The 21471-nt window shown below is 38.8% G+C and overlaps 1 protein-coding gene across 1 annotated transcript in view; it reads right to left on the bottom strand.

Annotated features, from left to right (window-relative positions):
• The window catches only part of IRAG2 (inositol 1,4,5-triphosphate receptor associated 2), a 135275-nt gene that overhangs the window by 91795 nt on the left and 22009 nt on the right, over positions 1-21471 (bottom strand). Inside the window, exon 3 of the mRNA XM_042946085.1 lies at positions 2153-2333. Coding sequence (XP_042802019.1) covers positions 2153-2333 — 181 coding nt within the window. The remainder of the gene's footprint in view (positions 1-2152; positions 2334-21471) is intronic.

The raw sequence follows: 21471 nt of genomic DNA, 5'->3' as shown, positions 1-21471 counted from the left end.
AAGGAAAAGGCATAAACAACTAATACTTAGGACATATTTATGAGGCTATCATTTTTCTTTTCTCTTAGAAAACCGGGTAGAACCTAAACAAATTGTACTTTGAGCATTTACTCCTGAAAGTTGGGGGAAGCGCTCTATAGACTGCTGTCGAGTACCCAAACTCTAGTTCTAACCCTCAAAATAAACATATTAAAATTTCAACCATTTCCTTTTTAAGAGTCTCTATACTGTGATTTAAGTTTTACTTAATCTAAGTGCCATATCCTTAGAATACCTCTCTGGAACAGCCACAAAAGTCTCTATATTTGTACTTACATCTCATTGTGTTTCAATGTGAGATATCTATCAGAATCATACATGCACCATGTTACTATTTCTAGCTACACACTCATCGCCCTTTGAGTTTCTTTTCTTATATTTTGTGTTTATATCTTCCATATTTTTTTCTTTACTTCTGTCCTAAAAAATTAGGGTTTCTTTCTTTTGCCTTCACACCATTTTATAATGGGTTAATATTTTTATTATAAAACTTAAATATTTTAGGAAAACGAGAAAATGCATGAGAACAAAAAGTTGAAACCATCATGGAAAGATAATCATTTTGGAATATATCTTTCCCAACATTTTTTATGCATATTTTTTCTTTTTCTTTATTTTAAATGTTTATTTGAGAGATAGTGAGCAAGTGGGAAAGGGGCAGAGAGAGCCAAGCAGGCTCCGCGCTGTCTGTGCAGAGCTTGATGTGGGGCTCAAACCCACCAACCATGCAACCATGACCTGAGCTGAAATCAAGAGTCAGACCCTTAACCAACTAAACCACCCAGGCATCCCTATGCATATTTTTTTCTTGATAAATACAGGTTTATACTACATATATGTATTTATGGTCTATTATTAGAAATGAACGTATGTGAATATAATTCTTGTTAGGTATCTAATTATAATTTTGAGTGACTATTTAAAATTCTAGTGTATGGAATTATAATTTATTAGTCTGACCCTCTATTTAAAAGTTTTTAAGTTGCTTGTATTTATCACTATCATAAACACACCTATCGCAGTATATGGTTGGTTATTTTTCTTTAAGTTGTATGACTAGCCCAAACCCATCACGTATTTTTAAGGGTTTGGTACATATTCTTAAATAGCTCTTGAAAAAACTGTACCAACTTGCACCACTACCAACAAGGTACTGGACAGTGCTGATTTCTCCACCTGCCTTGACAACATGGGATAGGGTTATTTTTTTTAACACTTTGGCACACTGATGAGGAAAACTGGTATGTTGTCTTTATTTGCATTTCTTTGATTACAGGTAAAACTAGATATTTTTATATATGTATCTTGCTTTCAAGATTGACTCATTTTTGGCAAACAACATTTCAATCATCTTTTCCTAAGCTACATTAAAAATTTTTGTCAGATTTTGGGCTTGAACGGTTTTTTAAGCAAATTCCTACGGTATATGAGCTGATAGGTAGAGATTGGTGACTGATTAAAAGCCACAGAAATCAAGCTTCTTATGAAAGAACATAACACTTCTCCAGGTTCCACTAGGGGCGCTGTTATCATGGGTGTTATCCATCCTTTTTGTTTTTCAATCCCACTACTTTTTTTTTCTCCCTTTTCCCTTTAGCTTCCCTGTATCCTAGGCTTCCAAATTATATTCACTTCCTAATTATCCCCACTGACCTCTACAGGGCATTTATTCTGAGTTTAAATGCATTTGGAGATTTGCTGGTCATTATCAATAATTTGCTTGACTTCTAGGTCAGCTCAATTCTTTGTGAGAACATAATAATATGTGCTGCCCTAATCATAGTAAATGAATGCTATTAGAATTAACATAATTCATATAATACATTCTCAAAGTGTGCTCATCACCCCCATGTGCACACTCATCAGCATCATTATCACTTGAAAACATGTTAGAAATACAAATTATCAGGCTTCTCCCCAGACTTGCTGAATAACTGTTAGGGGGCAATAATCAGGTATAATAAACAGTTTAGATGATTCCAGTGCATGCTAAAGGGTGAGGGGCACCGGATTATAGTATGTCCATCAACACACAAAAAAAACAGATTAGCATTAATTGTAATCAGTTGTTAAAACAGAACCTGAATACACATCCTGCTTGGACTATGATTACCATTTGTTTCTACAGCAAGTCATCCATTCTTTCATGATGGTATGAAAAGTTTCCAGATCCACATGCAGGTCTCTCTTTTCAGGATCAAGCATGTTCCATAACTCCTCAAGTCCACCATGTTCAGAATTTTGACGAGTTGTCTGTCTCAGGTAGTCTATTATATTGGCAATTCCAACTGAGCCTTAGGAAGAAAGGCACATCAGTTTTGAAAGACGTATTAACATTATGTTTTAAAAGTGAAAAGTGGGGGCGCCTGGATGGCGCAGTCGGTTAAGCGTCCGACTTCAGCCAGGTCACGATCTCGCGGTCCGTGAGTTCGAGCCCCGCGTCAGGCTCTGGGCTGATGGCTCGGAGCCTGGAGCCTGTTTCCGATTCTGTGTCTCCCTCTCTCTCTGCCCCTCCCCCGTTCATGCTCTGTCTCTCTCTGTCCCAAAAATAAATAAAAAATAAATAATAATAATTAAAAAATAAATAAATAAAAATAAAAGTGAAAAGTGAATTACTCTATTCCCTCAGGACCCTGGGGTCCTGGAAACTTGCCATAGAACCTTCCCAGTCCTGCTGAGTTGGCATGGCAGAGTGGGAAGAGCACCAGCCTCGGGCTGAAGTCTAATGGGCCTAGTGTCAAATCTTCACTCTGAAGTGTACCAGGTGTGTAGATGTGGGTACATTACTTAATCTCTTTGAGTTTCAGTTTCCTTACCTGAGAGATGAAGATGATAAAACCTATCATACACAGTTGTTACGAGGTTTAAATATGTATGATATATATAATCAATAATAACTTTTAAGAGTAATCAAAACGCCACCTTATTTTTGTCTCCCATTCTTTCCTTAAAAAGTATTCAGTGAATAGCAACAGCATTTTTCACAGAACTAGAATAATCCTAAAACACGTATGGAACCACAAAAGACCCCAAATACCCAGAGCAATCTTGAAGAAGAAGAACAAAGCTGAAAGTATCAAATCCCAGATTTCAAGTTATAGTACAAAGCTAGAGTAATCAAAACAGTATGGTACTGGTACAAAAATAGGTATATAGGTCAATAGAACAGACTAGTGAGCCTAGAAATAAACCCATCCTTATATGGTCAATTAATCTATGACACAGGAGCAAGAATATGTAATGAAGAAAAGATAGTCTCTTCAATAAATGCCTCTGGAGAAACTGGACAGACATGCAGAAAAATGAAACTGGACCACTTTCTTATACCACACATAAAAATAAACTCGAAATGGATTAAGGACCAACTTTGTGAGATATAAACTCATAAAGCTTCTAGGATATTTGGGGAAGATGGCAGAATAGCAGGATACTAAGCTCACCTTATCCCGTGGATACACCTAGATAACACCCACTCAGTGTAAATAATCCAGAAAATAACCCAAAGACTGACACAACAGACTCCTCACAGCTAAGTGTAGAAAAGAGGCTACATCAAAAAAGGCAGGAAGGGCAGAGATAGAGTTGGGAACCAAACTGATCTGTGAGACTGTCTGCAGGAAGGAGGTACACCACAGGCACAGAGAAGGGAAAGGAGCACATCCCACACCAGGCATCCCAGGTATGGGGGAAAATGAATCCCCATAACATTTGGCTTTGAAAAACAGAGGGGCTTAACTTATCAAGTTCTTACACTCAGTGGGGCTTAACACCTGCAATCTTAAAAAGCAGCAGGTTTGGCTTTGGGAGAACAGGAGGGCAATAGGAAATCGAGTCTCTGCCCTTAAGAGACAGGATAACAAACAATCCCACTGAGTTATAACATAAAAGCAGCAATTTGAAAAAAACCTGAGGTATACAGGAAGGAGATTTATTTACTAATTTCAGAACATGTGCAGAAGGAACAGGGACCATTGGAAGACCTCTGTAAGTAAAAAGGTGCTGGCAAGTACCATCCTTCCCCTATCCCCAGCCTAGACACACAGACACCTGCAGGTACCTACACAGTGTGAACACTTTCCACCTAGCTTGTTAAAAGTGACCCTGCCCCCACATTCTCCTGTGGACCTGCTCAAGCCAACACACACTTAGAAGTCCATCCAAAGCAGTGCCACATATCTGGCTGTGTTCAAGTAGCCCCAAGGGGGCCAGCAGCACTCCAAACTGACACCTGCCCTGGGTAGAGAAGAAGATAACCACATATACCAGTTTGACTGTGACCTCAAAAGTGGGCAGGGTGCAGAAATATGGTTTGACTTCAGGCCCCACTCACCAAAGAAAGCTTCCCAGGGGACAACACAGGAAGAGAGCCCTGCAGTTCCTTGTGACCACAGCTCTTGGGAAATGCTTAGTGTGACCCAACTGAAGCCAAAGGCAGTCCCAAGGTGGCCCATTAGCAACACAGGGGCCAAATCTTGCCCAAACAGGCAAGGAGAGCCATTGCAGATGACTGAACTGAAGGCAAGTATGTCTCAGCCACAACAGGAGGGCACAAAACACACAGGAGACGCCCTTGAAGTGTCAGGTTTTGGTGAAAAGGGGACATTACACTGCATGGCTCTATAGAACCTCCTCTTCATGAGGCCACCTCTTTTAAGAGCAAGAGCTATAGTTGACTTTCCTAACACATGGATACAAAGTTAGACAAAATGAGGAGACAGAGGAATATGTCCCAAATGAAAGACCAGGACAAAAATCACAGCTAGAGAGCTAAACAAAAAAGGAGGTAAATAATATGTCTATTGGAGAATTTAAAGTAATGGTAATAAAGATAGTAACTGGACTTGAGAAAAAAGTGGAGGATCTTGTTGAGACTGTCAACAAAGAGAAAACAAAAAGAACCAATCAGAGATGAATAACTCAATAACTGAAATTTAGAATACATTATAGGGAATAGATTAAAGGAAACAGAAGAATGGATCAGTGACCTGGAGGACAAAGTAGTGGAAAGCGATCTAGCTGAACAAAAGAGAGAGAAAAGAATAATAAAGAGAATAGATTAAGGGACTTCAATGATACCATTAAGCATAATAATGTTCACATTACAAGGATCCCAGAAGGAGACAAGAGTAAAAAGGGGCAGAAAATTTATTTAAAGAAATAATAGCTAAACACTTTCCAACTCTGGGGAAGGAAACAAATCTAGACCCAAGAGGCACAGAGAGGGCCCAACAAAATCAACCCAAGCAGGTCCACACCAAAACACATATTAATTAACATGGCAAAAAGTAGTGATGAAAATAATTTTCAAGGCAGCAAGAGAAAGAAAGCAGTTACATACAAGTGAAACCCCATAAAGCTATTAGCTGATATTTGAGCAGAAACTTGACAGACCAGAAGGGAGTGAAATGATATATATTCAAAGTGCTGAAAGAAAAAAAACAAAAACAAAAAAATCTGCGACCAAGAATACTTTATTCAGCCAAAGTATCATTCAGAATAGAAGGAGAGATAGAGTTTCCCGAACAAAACTTGAAGTAATTCATGACCAGCCTTACAAGAAACATTAAAGAGGATTCTATGAGTGGAAAGGTTATCGATAAGCAACAGACAAGAGTAAGAAAAGTAGGTTGCACAAAAGGACTAAAATTAAGTATATCAGTAAAAATCCATCAAGAACTTCACAAAATGAAAGTATGAAACTATGTACCTAAAATGTGGGTGGCAGAGGGATAAAAATGTAGTGCTTTAAGATTGGGTCCAAACATAAATGACCATCAACTTAATATAGAATGCTATATGCATAAGATGTTATATGTAAATCTAAAGGTAATCACAAATCAAAAACCTGTGACAGATATGCCAAAAATAAAGAGAAAGGGATCCAAATCACTAAAGAAAGCCATGAATCCATGAACAAAGAGAACAAGAGAAGAAAGGAACAAAGAAGTACTACAAAAGCAACCATAAAATAACAAAATGGCAATAAGTACACACTTATGTATGTAAATAGACTAAATGCTCTAATCAAAAAACCAGGGTGACAGAATGGATAAACATGTAAGAACCATTGATCTGCTACCTGCAAGAGACTCATTTTAAACCTAAAGACACACACAGGTTGCAAGTGAAGGAATGGAAAAACATTTGACATGCAAATGGAAGTGAAAAGAAAGCTAGGGTAACAATACTTATACCAGACAAAATAGACTTCAAACTGAATACTACAACAAGAGACAAAAAAAGAATACTACCTAATGATAAAGGGAACAATCCAATAAGAAAATACAACAATTTTAAATATTCACGCACCCAACACAAAAGCACCCAAATACATAAAGCACCTATTAACAGACATAAAAGAATAGTAATACAATAATAATAAGGGAGATTTACACCCCACTTAACTAATGGATAGATCATCCAGACAGGAAAACAACAATAAAGCAGGGGCTTTGAATGACACTTTGGACTAGACAGATCTAACAGATATATTCATTCAGGACATTCCATCCTAAAACAGGAGAATACATATTCTTCTCAAGTACACACGGAACATTTTCTAGACTAGATCACATGTAAGGCCACAGAACAAGTCTCAACAAATTCAAAGAGACTGAGGACATATCATGCATCTTTTCAGACCACAGTACTATGAAACTGGAAATCGAGCACAAGAAAAAAATCTGAAAACACAAATTAAAGAGGTTAAATAACATGCTACCAAACAAGGAGTGGGCCAGCCAAGAAATCAAAGAGGAAATAAAAAAAATACATGGAGACAAATGGAAATGGAACCACAATAGCCAAAAATCTTTGGTATGCAGCAAAAGCTTTTCTAAGAGGGAAGATTATAGCAAGACAGGCTTACCTCAAGGAACAAGAAAAACTCAAACAACCTAGTCATACACCTAAAAGACCTAGAGAGAAAGAGAGAGGAAAAAACAATCAAAACCCAAAACCAGTAGAAAAAGGAAATAATACAGAGGAGAAATAAACAAAATAGAAAGTAAAAAACAAAAAAAACCAAAAAAACAAAAAGAACAGATCAATGAAACCAAAACCTGTTTTTCAAAAGGTCAACAAAATTGATAAATCTTTAACAAAACTCATAGAAAGAAAGAAAAAAAGGAAAGAAAGAAAAGAAAGCAAAGCAAGGAAGGAAGACAGGAAAGAAAAAAATAACTAACACAAGAGAAATACAAAGGAGTAAAATTATAAAAGAATATTATGAAAAATTATATGCCAACAAATTGGACAACCTAGAAGAAATGGATAAATTCCTAGAAGCATATAACCTCCCAAACTGGAATCAGAAAGAAATAGAAAATTTGAACAGACCAGTTATCAGCATTGCAAATAAATCTGTAATAATACTAAACAAACAAACACCAAAAAACAAACAAAAAAGAAAACAATTCCCAAACAAAAATCCAGGTCAGATGGCCCCACAGGTGAAGCCTACCAAACATTTAAAGAAGAGTTAATACCTATTCTTCTAAAATTATTCCAAAAAAAAAGAAAGAAAGAAAGAAAGAAAAAAGAAAAGAAGGAGGAGGAGGAGGAGGATGGAAGGAAATCTTTCAAATTCATTCTATGTGGCCAGAATTATCCTGATACCAAACAACAGATAAAGACACCACAAAAACAAAACAAAACAAAACAAAACAAAACTACAGGCCAATATCTCTAGTGAACACAGATGCAACAATTCTCAACAAAATATTAGCAAACCGACACAACAATGCATTTAAAAAATCCTTCTTCACTTATTTCACTTAGCATAACACTCTCCAGTTCCATCCACATTGCTACAAAAGGCCATATTTCATTCTTTCTTATTGCCACGTAGTATTTCATTGTGTATATAAACCATACAGAGAAAGACAGATACCATATGTTTTCACTCTTATGTGGATCCTGAGAAACTTAACAGAAGACCATGGGGGAGGGGAAGGAAAAAAAATTTAGAGAGGGAGGGAGCCAAACCATAAGAGACTCTTAAAAACTGAGAACAATCTGAGGGTTGATGTGGGGTGGGAGGGAGGACAGGGTGGGTGATGGGTATTGAGGAGGGCACCTGTTGGGATGAGCACTGGGTGTTATATGGAAACCAATTTGACAATAAATTTCATATTAAAAAAAATAAATAAATAATCCTTCTTCATGATCAAGTGGGATTCACTCCTGAGATGCAAGGGTGGTTTAATATTTACAAAATCAATGTGATAATCACATCAACAAGAAAAAGGATAAAAATCGTATGTTCAACAGATGCAGAAAAAGTATTTGGCAAAGTATGAAACCTATTCATGATAAAAAGAATACCTTCAACAAAGTAGATATAGAGGAACCATACCTCAATATAATAAAGGCCATTTATGAAAAACTCACAGCTGACATCACACTTACTGGGGGAAAAACAGATTTTCCCCTCAGATCAGGAACAAGACAAGGATGTCCACTCTCACCATTTTTATTCAACATTGTGCTGTAAGTCCTAGCGAAAAGCCATCAGATGAGAAAAAGAAATAAAATGCATCCAAATTGGAAAGGAAGAAATTAAACATTCACTATTTGCAGATGAAATGAGACTATGTGTAGAAAACCCAAAGACTCCACAAAAAAAAAACTATTAGAACTGACAAATGAATTCAATGAAGTTGCAGGATATAAAATCAACATATAGAAATCTGTTGCATTTCTATACACTATAATAAAGTAGCAGGAAAGGAAATTAAGAAAACAATCCTATTCACAATCATATTAATACCTAGGAATAAACTTAACCAAGCACATAAAGACCTGTACTCTGAAAACTATAAAACACTGATGAAAGAAATTTAAGATGGCACAAACAAATGGAAACATATTCCATGCTCGTGGATTGAGAGAACAAATACTGTTAAAGTATCCATACTACCCAAAACAATCTACAGATTTAACGCAATCCTTATCAAAATACCAACATCATTTTTCATGGAACTAAAAGAAATAATCCTAAAATTTGTATGAAGCCACAAAAAAAAACCCCAAATTTCCAAAGTAATATTGAAAAAGAACAAAACTGGAGGTATCACAATCCCAGATTTCAAGATATACCACAAAACTGTAGTAATCAAAACAGTATTGTACCAGCACAAAAACAGACAAATAGATCAATGGACCAGAATGGAGAGCCGAGAAATAAACCCACACTTGTATGGTCAATTAATCTTTGACAAAGGAGGCAAGAACATGCAACAGAAAAATAACCTCTCTTCAACAAAGAGTTTTAGGAAAAACTGGTGTTGGGCAGCTACTGAGAAAAGAATGAAACCAGACCATTTTCTTATACCAAACACAAACTCAAAATGGATTAAAGACCTAAACATGAGACCTGAAACCATAAAAATTCTAGAAGAGAACACAGGCAGTAATTTCTCTCACACAGGCTGTAGCAAATTTTTCTAGGTATTTCTCCTGAGGCATGGGAAACAAAAGCCAAAATAAACTTAGGGACTACATCAAAATAAACAGCTTCTGCCCAGTGAAGGGAAAAAAATCAATAAAACTAAAAAGCAACCTATAGAATAGGGGAAGATATTTGCAAATGACATATCTGATAAAGGGTTAGTATCCAAAATATATAAAGAATTTATACAACACCAAAAAAATAATAATAATAATTAAAAAATAGGCAAAAGACATGCACAGACATTTCTCCAGAGAAGATATCCAGAGGGCCAAGAGACACATGAAAAGATGCTTATTTCACTCATCATTAGGGAAATGCAAATCAAAACCACAATGAGATACCACTTCATACCTGTCAGAATGGCTAAAATCAACACCACAAGAAACAACAAGTCTTGGCAAGGATGTGGAGAAAAAGGAATCTTTGTGCACTGTTGGTGAGAGTGAAAACTAGTGTAGCCACTATGGGAAACAGTACAGAGTTTCCTCAAACATTAGAATTACCATGTGATCCAGTAATTCCATAAATTATGGAATTCCATAAATTCTACAACTGGACATTTACTCAAAGAGTACAAAAACATTAATTTGAAAAGATATATACATCTCTATGCTTATTGCAGCATTATTTACAATAGTCAAGATACAGAAACAGCTATATATATAGTGGAATATGTATCTGTGTGTGTGTATGTTTGTGTGTAGTGAAATATTACTCAGACATCAAAAAGGATGTGCTCTTGCCATTTGTGACAACACAGATGAACCTAGAAGGTATTTTGCCAAATGAAATAAGGCAAACTGAGACAAATACCATATGATTTCACTTATATATAAAATCTAAAACAACAAAACAATGAATAAATGAACAAAACACAGAAAGAGACTCATAAATACGGAGAAAATACTAATGGTTGCCTGAGGGGAAGGGGTGGAGGGAATGGCAAAAACAGGTGAAGAGGAGTGGAAGATGCAGGCTTCCCATTATAGAATAAGTCATGGGGATAAAATGTACAGTATAGGGAATATAGTCAATAGTATTGTAACAGTGTTGTATGGTGACAGAAGGTAGCTATACTTGCAGTGAGCACAGCATGACATATAGACTTGTTAAAGTCTACATACAACATAGTGAAGCCCACTATGTTGTACACCTGAAGCTAATGTAACGTTGTACGTCAACTATGCTTCCCGCCCCCCCCAAAAAAAAAAAAAATCAAAGGTTAACTACTGCATAGATATTTTTCTCAGGGTACAAAAAAATGTGTTCATTAGTTATATATGAAAATAAGGAAGAAAACAAAGGCATTCAGTGAAGGGAGTTTCCTCTCTACCCTAGATGAAATTTCAGTCTCAAGTAAGTAGTTTGAATCTTTTTTGGATGAGTTAGTATGGCAAAGTCATTCTTAGATACAGTCAATCCTACTAGAACATTTAGAAATTAAGTTAGTAATTGACACACCAATCATATTTAAGCATAAGACATCTCTTTCAGCTTATAACTGAAGCCTGCCTAGAGCTATGTGCTCTGGGGACAGGCTGGATGCAAGAGTGAGGATTCTTCCTTCAAGGAGGTTAAGTATAGGCTGTAAGAGAAAAAGACATCTAGTGATTAGGAGAATGGGTAGTTGTAAAGGAGAATGAATAACTTTAAAGAGAGTACAGCTCGTCCCCAAATTAAGATGGTTTGATTTCTTACTTTACAATGGTTGCAAAGCAACACACATTCAGTAGAAACTGTACTTCAAATTTTGATCTTTTCCCTGGTTAGTGATATGCAACACGATGCTCTTTCTTGATGCTCGACAGGGACAGTGAGCCACCACTGCCAGTCAGCCATGCGATCACAGAGGTAAACAACGAGTACACTTACAACCATTTTCTTTTTCACTTTAAGTGTTCATATACATTACATGATACATTGAATACTTTATTATAAAATTGTCTTTGTACTGGATGACTTTGTCCAACTGTAGACTAATGTAAGTCTTCTGAGCACGTAAATTAGGCTAGACTAAGTTCTGACATTTTGTAGGTTAAGTGTTAAGTGCATTTTCAGTTTAGGGTATTTTCAATTTACAATGGGTTTATCAGGGTGTAACCCCATCATAAGTTGAGGAGGATCTGTATTAACAGCAAATGTCATTTGGTAGTGTTAGGAAGTTTTGAGAAGGGAAAACATGAATACATTTAGAGAGATGATTTGTACTCCTTTTTTTTTGCAGAATTGAAAAGAGCTGTAAAGCTAACAATATCTTTATCTTATTTTCTCCACTAAAACTCTAAGCCCTTCATCACATACCTTAAATTTAAAAGGCCTCCTGTCTTGTTTTTTTGTTTTTTTGTTTTTTATGTGTCAACTTGACTGGGCCATGGGATGTCCAAGTATTTGGTCAAGTGTTATTCTGGATGTTCTATGAGGGTATTTTTTGGTGAGATGAACATTTAAATTAGACTAACTAATGCAGATTGTCCTTCCTTTTTTTTTTTTTTTAATTTTTTAATATATGAAATTTACTGTCAAATTGGTTTCCATACAACACCCAGTGCTCATCCCAATAGGTGCCCTCCTCAATACCCATCACCCACCCTGCCCTCCCTCCCACCCCCCATCAACCCTCAGTTTGTTCTCAGTTTTTAAGAGTCTCTTATGCTTTGGCTCTCTCCCACTCTAACCTCTTTTTTTTTTTTTTTTTTTTTCCTTCCCCTCCCCCATGGGTTTCTGTTATGTTTCTCAGGATCCACATAAGAGTGAAACCATATGGTATCTGTCTTTCTCTGTATGGCTTATTTCACTTAGCATCACACTCTCCAGTTCCATCCATGTTGCTACAAAAGGCCATATTTCATTTTTTCTCATTGCCACGTAGTATTCCATTGTGTATATAAACCACAATTTCTTTATCCATTCATCAGTTGATGGACATTTAGGCTCTTTCCATAATTTGGCTATTGTTGAGAGTGCCGCTATAAACATTGGGGTACAGGTGCCCCTATGCATCAGTACTCCTGTATCCCTTGGATAAATTCCTAGCAGTGCTATTGCTGGGTCATAGGGTAGGTCTAGTTTTAATTTTCTGAGGAACCTCCACACTGCTTTCCAGAGCGGCTGCACCAATTTGCATTCCCACCAACAGTGCAAGAGGGTTCCTGTTTCTCCACATCCTCTCCAGCATCTATAGTCTCCTGATTTCTTCATTTTGGCCACTCTGACTGGCGTGAGGTGGTATCTGAGTGTGGTTTTGATTTGTATTTCCCTGATGAGGAGCGACGTTGAGCATCTTTTCATGTGCCTGTTGGCCATCCGGATGTCTTCTTTAGAGAAGTGTCTATTCATGTTTTCTGCCCATTTCTTCACTGGGTTATTTGTTTTTCGGGTGTGGAGTTTGATGAGCTCTTTATAGATTTTGGATACTAGCCCTTTGTCCGATGTGTCATTTGCAAATATCTTTTCCCATTCCGTTGGTTGCCTTTTAGTTTTATTGGTTGTTTCCTTTGCTGTGCAGAAGCTTTTTATCTTCATAAGGTCCCAGTAATTCACTTTTGCTTTTAATTCCCTTGCCTTTGGGGATATGCCGAGTAAGAGATTGCTACGGCTGAGGTCAGAGAGGTCTTTTCCTGCTTTCTCCTCTAAGGTTTTGATGGTTTCCTGTCTCACATTCAGGTCCTTTATCCATTTTGAGTTTATTTTTGTGAATGGTGTGAGAAAGTGGTCTAGTTTCAACCTTCTGCATGTTGCTGTCCAGTTCTCCCAGCACCATTTGTTAAAGAGACTGTCTTTTTTCCATTGGATGTTCTTTCCTGCTTTGTCAAAGATGAGTTGGCCATACGTTTGTGGGTCTAGTTCTGGGGTTTCTATTCTATTCCATTGGTCTATGTGTCTGTTTTTATGCCAATACCATGCTGTCTTGATGATGACAGCTTTGTAGTAGAGGCTAAAGTCTGGGATTGTGATGCCTCCTGCTTTGGTCTTCTTCTTCAAAATTACTTTGGCTATTCGGGGCCTTTTGTGGTTCCATATGAATTTTAGGATTGCTTGTTCTAGTTTCGAGAAGAATGCTGGTGCAATTTTGATTGGGATTGCATTGAATGTGTAGATAGCTTTGGGTAGTATTGACATTTTGACAATATTTATTCTTCCAATCCATGAGCAGGGAATGTCTTTCCATTTCTTTATATCTTCTTCAATTACCTGCATAAGCTTTCTATAGTTTTCAGCATACAGATCTTTTACATCTTTGGTTAGATTTATTCCTAGGTATTTTATGCTTCTTGGTGCAATTGTGAATGGGATCAGTTTCTTCATTTGTCTTTCTGTTGCTTCATTGTTAGTGTATAAGAATGCAACTGATTTCTGCACATTGATTTTGTATCCTGCAACTTTGCTGAATTCATGTATCAGTTCTAGCAGACTTTTGGTGGAGTCTATCGGATTTTCCATGTATAATATCATGTCATCTGCAAAAAGCGAAAGCTTGACTTCATCTTTGCCAATTTTGATGCCTTTGATTTCCTTTTGTTGTCTGATTGCTGATGCTAGAACTTCCAGCACTATATTAAACAACAGCGGTGAGAGTGGGCATCCCTGTCGTGTTCCTGATCTCAGGGAAAAAGCTCTCAGTTTTTCCCCGTTGAGGATGATGTTAGCTGTGGGCTTTTCATAAATGGCCTTTATGATCTTTAAGTATGTTCCTTCTATCCCGACTTTCTCAAGGGTTTTTATTAAGAAAGGGTGCTGGATTTTGTCAAAGGCCTTTTCTGCATCGATTGACAGGATCATATGGTTCTTCTCTTTTTTTTTGTTAATGTGATGTATGACATTGATCGATTTGCGAATGTTGAACCAGCCCTGCATCCCAGGAATGAATCCCACTTGATCATGGTGAATAATTCTTTTTATATGCTGTTGAATTCGATTTGCTAGTATCTTATTAAGAATTTTTGCATCCATATTCATCAGGGATATTGGCCTGTAGTTCTCTTTTTTTACTGGGTCTCTGTCTGGTTTAGGAATCAAAGTAATACTGGCTTCATAGAATGAGTCTGGAAGTTTTCCTTCCCTTTCTATTTCTTGGAATAGCTTGAGAAGGATAGGTATTATCTCTGCTTTAAATGTCTGGTAGAACTCCCCTGGGAAGCCATCTGGTCCTGGACTCTTATTTGTTGGGAGATTTTTGATAACCGATTCAATTTCTTCGCTGGTTATGGGTCTGTTCAAGCTTTCTATTTCCTCCTGATTGAGTTTTGGAAGAGTGTGGGTGTTTAGGAATTTGTCCATTTCTTCCAGGTTGTCCAATTTGCTGGCATATAATTTTTCATAGTATTCCCTGATAATTGTTTGTATCTCTGAGGGATTGGTTGTAATCATTCCATTTTCATTCATGATTTTATCTATTTGGGTCATCTCCCTTTTCTTTTTGAGAAGCCTGGCTAGAGGTTTGTCAATTTTGTTTATTTTTTCAAAAAACCGACTCTTGGTTTCGTTGATCTGCTCTACAGTTTTTTTAGATTCTATATTGTTTATTTCTGCTCTGATCTTTATGATTTCTCTTCTTCTGCTGGGTTTAGGCTGCCTTTGCTGTCCTGCTTCTATTTCCTTTAGGTGTGCTGTTAGATTTTGTATTTGGGATTTTTCTTGTTTCTTGAGATAGGCCTGGATTGCAATGTATTTTCCTCTCAGGACTGCCTTCGCTGCGTCCCAAAGCGTTTGGATTGTTGTATTTTCATTTTCGTTTGTTTCCATATGTTTTTTAATTTCTTCTCTAATTGCCTGGTTGACCCACTCATTCTTTAGTAGGGTGTTCTTTAACCTCCATGCTTTTGGAGGTTTTCCAGACTTTTTCCTGTGGTTGATTTCAAGCTTCATAGCATTGTGGTCTGAAAGTATGCATGGTATAATTTCAATTCTTGTAAACTTATGAAGGGCTGTTTTGTGACCCAGTATATGATCTATCTTGGAGAATGTTCCATGTGCACTCGAGAAGAAAGTATATTCTGTTGCTTTGGGATGCAGAGTTCTAAATATATCTGTCAAGTCCATCTGATCCAATGTATCATTCAGGGCCCTTGTTTCTTTATTGACTGTGTGTCTAGATGATCTATCCATTTCTGTAAGTGGGGTGTTAAAGTCCCCTGCAATGACCACATTCTTATCAATAAGGTTGCTTATGTTTATGAGTAATTGTTTTATATATCTGGGGGCTCGGGTATTTGGTGCATAGACATTTATAATAGTTAGCTCTTCTTGGTGGATAGACCCTGTGATTATTATATAATGCCCTTCTTCATCTCTTGTTACAGCCTTTAATTTAAAGTCTAGTTTGTCTGATATAAGTGTGGCTACTCCAGCTTTCTTTTGGCTTCCAGGAGCATGATAGATAGTTCTCCATCCCCTCACTCTCAATCTAAAGGTGTCCTCAGATCTAAAATGAGTCTCTTGTAGACAGCAAATAGATGGGTCTTGTTTTTTTATCCATTCTGATACCCTATGTCTTTTAGTTGGCGCATTTAATCCATTTACATTCAGTGTTATTATAGAAAGATATGGGTTTAGAGTCATTGTGATGTCTGTATGTTTTATGCTTGTAGTGATGTCTCTGGTGCTTTGTCTCACAGGATCCCCCTTAGGATCTCTTGTAGGGCTGGTTTCGTGGTGACAAATTCCTTCAGTTTTTGTTTGTTTGGGAAGACCTTTATCTCTCCTTCTATTCTAAATGACAGACTTGCTGGATAAAGGATTCTCGGCTGCATATTTTTTCTGTTTAGCACACTGTAGATATCGTGCCAAGCCTTTCTGGCCTGCCAAGTTTCAAAGGAGAGATCAGTCACGAGTCTTATAGGTCTCCCTTTATATGTGAGGGCACGTTTATCCCTTGCTGCTTTCAGAATTTTCTCTTTATCCTTGTATTTTGCCAGTTTCACTATGATATGTCGTGCAGAAGATCGATTCAAGTTACGTCTGAAGGGAGTTCTCTGTGCCTCTTGGATTTCAATGCCTTTTTCCTTCCCCAGTTCAGGGAAGTTCTCAGCTATAATTTGTTCAAGTACCCCTTCAGCACCTTTCCCTCTCTCTTCCTCCTCTGGGATACCAATTATGCGTATATTATTTTTTTTTAGTGTATCACTTAGTTCTCTAATTTTCCCCTCATACTCCTGGATTTTTTTTATCTCTCTTTCTTTCAGCTTCCTCTTTCTCCATAACTTTATCTTCTAGTTCACCTATTCTCTCCTCTGCCTCTTCAAGCCGAGCCATCGTGGTTTCCATTTTGTTTTGCATTTCGTTTAAAGTGTTTTTCAGCTCCTCGTGACTGTTCCTTAGTCCCTCGATCTTTGTGGCAAGAGATTCTCTGCTGTCCTGTATACTGTTTTCAAGCCCAGCGATTAATTTTATGACTATTATTCTAAATTCACTTTCTGTTATATTATTTAAATCCTTTTTGATCAGTTCATTAGCTGTTGTTATTTCCTGGAGATTCTTCTGAGGGTAATTCTTCCGTTTGGTCATTTTGGAGAGTCCCTGGCGTGGTGAGGACCTGCAGGGCACTTCCCCTGTGCTGTGGTGTATAACTGGAGTTAGTGGGCGGGGCCGCAGTCTGACCCGATGTCTGCCCCCAGCACACTGCTGGGGCCACAGTCAGACTGGTGTGTGCCTTCTCTTCCCCTCTCCTAGGGGCGGGATTCACTGTGGGGTGGCGTGTCCCGTCTGGGCTACTTGCACACTGCCAGGCTTGTGTTGCTGGGGATCTGGCGTATTAGCTGGGGTGGGTAGGCAAGGTGCACGGGGGCTGGAGGGGCAGGCTTAGCTCGCTTCTCCTTAGGTGATCCACTTCAGGAGGAGCCCTGTGGCAGCGGGAGGGAGTCAGATCCGCTGCCGGAGGTTTGGCTCCGCAGAAGCACAGAGTTGGGTGTTTGCGCGGAGCGAGCAAGTTCCCTGGCAGGAACTGGTTCCCTTTGGGATTTTGGCTGGGGGATGGGCGGGGGAGATGGCGCTGGCGCCTTTGTTCCCCGCCAAGCTGAGCTCTGCCGTCCGGGGGCTCAGCAGCTCTCCCTCCCTTTGTCCTCCAGCCTTCCCGCTTTCCGAGCAGAGCTGTTAACTTATGACCTCCCAGACGCTAAGTCGCACTTGCTGTCGGAACACAGTCCGTCCGGCCCCTCCGCTTTTGCCAGCCAGACTCGGGGGCTCTGCTTGGCCGGCGAGCCGCCCCTCCGCCCCGGCTCCCTCCCGCCAGTCCGTGGAGCGCGCACCGCCTCGCCGCCCTTCCTACCCTCTTCCGTGGGCCTCTAGTCTGCGCTTGACTCCGGAGACTCCCTTCTGCTAATCCTCTGGCGGTTTTCTGGGTTCTTTAGGCAGGTGTAGGTGGAATCTAAGTGATCGGCAGGACGCGCTGTGAGCCCCGCGTCCTCCTACGCCGCCATCTTCCCCAACCAGCGGGCGCAGATTGTCCTTCCTAATGAGGGTGAGCCTGAATAGAACAAAAAGATGGGCTCTCCTCTGAGCAAGCAACAATTCTTCCTGACTGACTGCCTTTGTTTGAACTGGGACATGTTTTCTTCTTACCTTCAGACTCAAGTCCAACCATCAGCTCTTTGGTCTTGAGACTGCCTTTGGATAGGAACTAAACCATCAGCTCTCCCAGTTCTCTTTGGGGAGGTTTTGGACTCACTGGGCTCATACTGGAACTTAACCATCAGCTCCTTAGGTCTCTAGCTGGCTGACATACCAGGTGGATCTTGGTATTTACTTGCCTCCATAATCATGTCAGCCAATCCCTTATAATAAATCTCTGTAATACACATGCACACACACACACACACACGCACACACACACTTTCTCTCTCTCTCTCTCTATTGCTTTCATTTCTCTGAAGAACTCTGATTAATATCTCTCTTCAGTGGAGTTTCCTTATTTTCTTCACAGAAATAGTTCCTTAAATCCTGCCCAAGCAGAGAAGCTTTCTGGGAATAAATAGGCATCATTCATCTTAACAATATAATTAAAGGGTGCATGAAAATGTTTTCCCACAAGAATATTCATTATGATGCTGTTTATAACAGAAAAAAATAACATCCAATTGAGATAAACTGGTTAAGTAAAATATGATATTTCCCCCCAAAAAGTATAGTATATGAAGAAAATTTGTGGACACAGATGAGCACTCAAAATTATATGAGAAAAAGCTGATTCTAAAAAAAAGTCTGGAAACATTCCCATACATACTTAGGGAATATACTGGTATGTAGCTTAAGAAAAAAAGAATGACCCAAAAATCTTAAACCATTTTTAGCAGTCATATTGCAGTAGTGAGGCACACAGAATCTAGGGCGTCCCTTATGATCCCTGCCCCCTGATGTTTACACCCTTGTGCAGTTCCCTCCCCTTGAGTGTGGGCATGCTTCTCACCAGTAGAACATTGCAAAGGTGATGGGGCATACGTGTATGTAGTTATATAATTAAGGTACATAAGATTACAGCTCTTGACCTGCTAGAGTCACCCCCCTGCTGGCTTTGAAGGAGCAAAATTATTTGAAGGAGCTGTGTTATGGCCTTTCTGTGCTGAGAGGCCCAGCTGGCAGGAAACAGGGACACCTCTAGCTGACAGCAGCAAGAATCTGAGGCCCTCAATCCTATAACCACAAAGAACTAAATTCTGCCACCAAAAGCAGGCCATTCCCCTGTTGAACCACAGATAAGACAGCTGCCCCAGACAACACTTTCATTGCAGCCTGTGAGTTCCTTAGCAGAAGACCCAGCTAAGCTGCACATGGAATTCTGCTCCACAGAAGGTGTGGCTTGTTGCAAGCCACCAAATTTGTGGTAATTCAGCAACAGGAAAAATACAAGTAGTTTGGGTATTATTATTCTAAAATTGTAGTGTGTGTATTGTAGAATAAAGCAAATGAGCATTTATATTGGTTTCGTTGAAGACTAGGATTTTCTATGGGTGACAAAGGAAATACAGGTATGGAAGAGATAAGTAAAACCCCTATACTGCTAAATTTGCATTGGAAGGAGGTTGATGAACTCAAAATGTATTTTATCTTCCAAATATTTAAGTACTTCCTAGATCTGACTACTGAAAAGGCCCATAAATAACAACAATCCTTTGCCTCCGGATTATGGTCTCTATTATTTCCATGAAAAAGAGCCATGGATAACTTGAAGAAATAAATGATTCGAAAGTGGGGTAGGAAGTGTACAAGACAAGCCTGGAGACTTTTTGTTTTTTTTTTTTTTTTTTTAACATTTATTTATTTTTGAGACAGAGAGAGAGACAGCATGAACAGGGGAGGGTCAGAGGAAGAGGGAGACATAGAATCTGAAACAGGCTCCAGGCTCTGAGCTGTCAGCACAGAGCCCAACGTGGGGCTCGAACCTACAGACCGCGAGATCATGACCTGAGCGGAAGTCGAACGCTTAACCGACTGAGCCATCCAGGCGCCCCATCCTGGAGACTTTTATAATAACAAGAAAAATAAGGAAGCTATTAAAAACAGTTAGGACATATAAAAAGTATTAGTACCTGGGACATCTGGCTATACCAGGAAGTAATGAAACACTCAAAGAAATACGTACCAAACAGGCATAGGAGCCAGCTTAAAGAATATCCTGATGGCCAACTCTGGGACAATTTGAGCTTCAAAATAAATGATAGCAACAGATCATAAACCACTGAATATAAGAATCTGCAAATTCATAATGATATTAACTTATGAATTGGTAAGAAGGTAAGGGCACCTGGATGGCTCAGTCAGTTAAATGTCCAACTTCAGCTCAGGTCATGATCTCATGGTTCGTGGGTTTGAGCCCCATATCGGGCTTTGTCCTGACAGGGTGGAGGCAGCTGTGGATTCTCTGTCTCCCTTTCTCTGGGCCTTTCCCCTGCTCGTGTGCTCATGCTTGCTCTTTTGAAAATAAAACATAAAAAAAAAAAAAAAAAATTAGGAAGAAGGTAAAATCCTAATGGTAGATTGACAAGTAATAAATATAGAAAAAATGGAGATTAAAAAAATTTCTATTTGGCCACATTTATAGTAGTAATTGAATTAGGCAAGAAATATCAATGGATGCTATGTTTCTAATCACAAATTCCAACATGTAGGTTTTTTCCCCATATACATCCAAGCAATTCTTGGCTACAGCTGGGTACCCTATAATTCAATTTAATTCTGACACTTTTTATCTGGTGATGGTGTCAGATCCCATAAAACCCATCTCTACAACCTTCAGATGCCAATCTCAAGTCAGGATGTCACCTGTACTTCTCACTGACCTGCTATGGACTGAATGTTACCATGACCACCTCCTTGGGTTTGATCATTGCTAGAGTGGCTCACAAAATTCAGAGAAACATTGCACTTACTAGATCCCCAGTCAATTACAATAGTGTATAACTCAGGAACAGACAGATGGAAGAGATGCATAAGACAAGGTATGGGGAAAGGTCACCGAGCTTCCAGCCTCACCCTGACACATCGCTCTCTCCAAATGTCCACATGTTCACCAACCTGGATGCTCTCCAAACCTGCTTTTAGGTCTCCTTTTAGGCTTTATAATACAGGCAGGATTGATTAAATCATTGGCCATTGATCATTGAACTCAATATCCAGCCCCTCTCCCATCTGGAGGTCAGGAAGGAGTGGCTTAAATTTCTGACATTCTCATCATGTGGTTGTCTCCTCTAGCAACCAGTCCCCATCCTTATGTGGGGCCCAAAAGTCACCTCGTTAACATAACCAAAGACACCTTTATTGCTCTCATCATTTAGGAAATTCCTACGGTTTTAGGAGCTCAGTGCCAGAAATGGGACATTTTTTATTATAAAGCACAATATCATAGGTACTAAAACTAGTGAATGAAAGTCTGATGAGGAATAGGAGATGTACATAGATTCAAAATATCTTCGCATAAATTATTTATTAATTACAAAGGAAAAATAGTAACTTTGCAATGGGGAAATTTGGCAGACACTACACCAATC

Source organism: Panthera leo, chromosome B4, assembly GCF_018350215.1.
Source record: "Panthera leo isolate Ple1 chromosome B4, P.leo_Ple1_pat1.1, whole genome shotgun sequence".
Classification (NCBI taxonomy): domain Eukaryota; kingdom Metazoa; phylum Chordata; class Mammalia; order Carnivora; family Felidae; genus Panthera; species Panthera leo.
The sequence above is the reverse complement of the archived record's forward strand: the minus strand, read 5'-3'. Positions and strand labels throughout refer to the sequence as shown.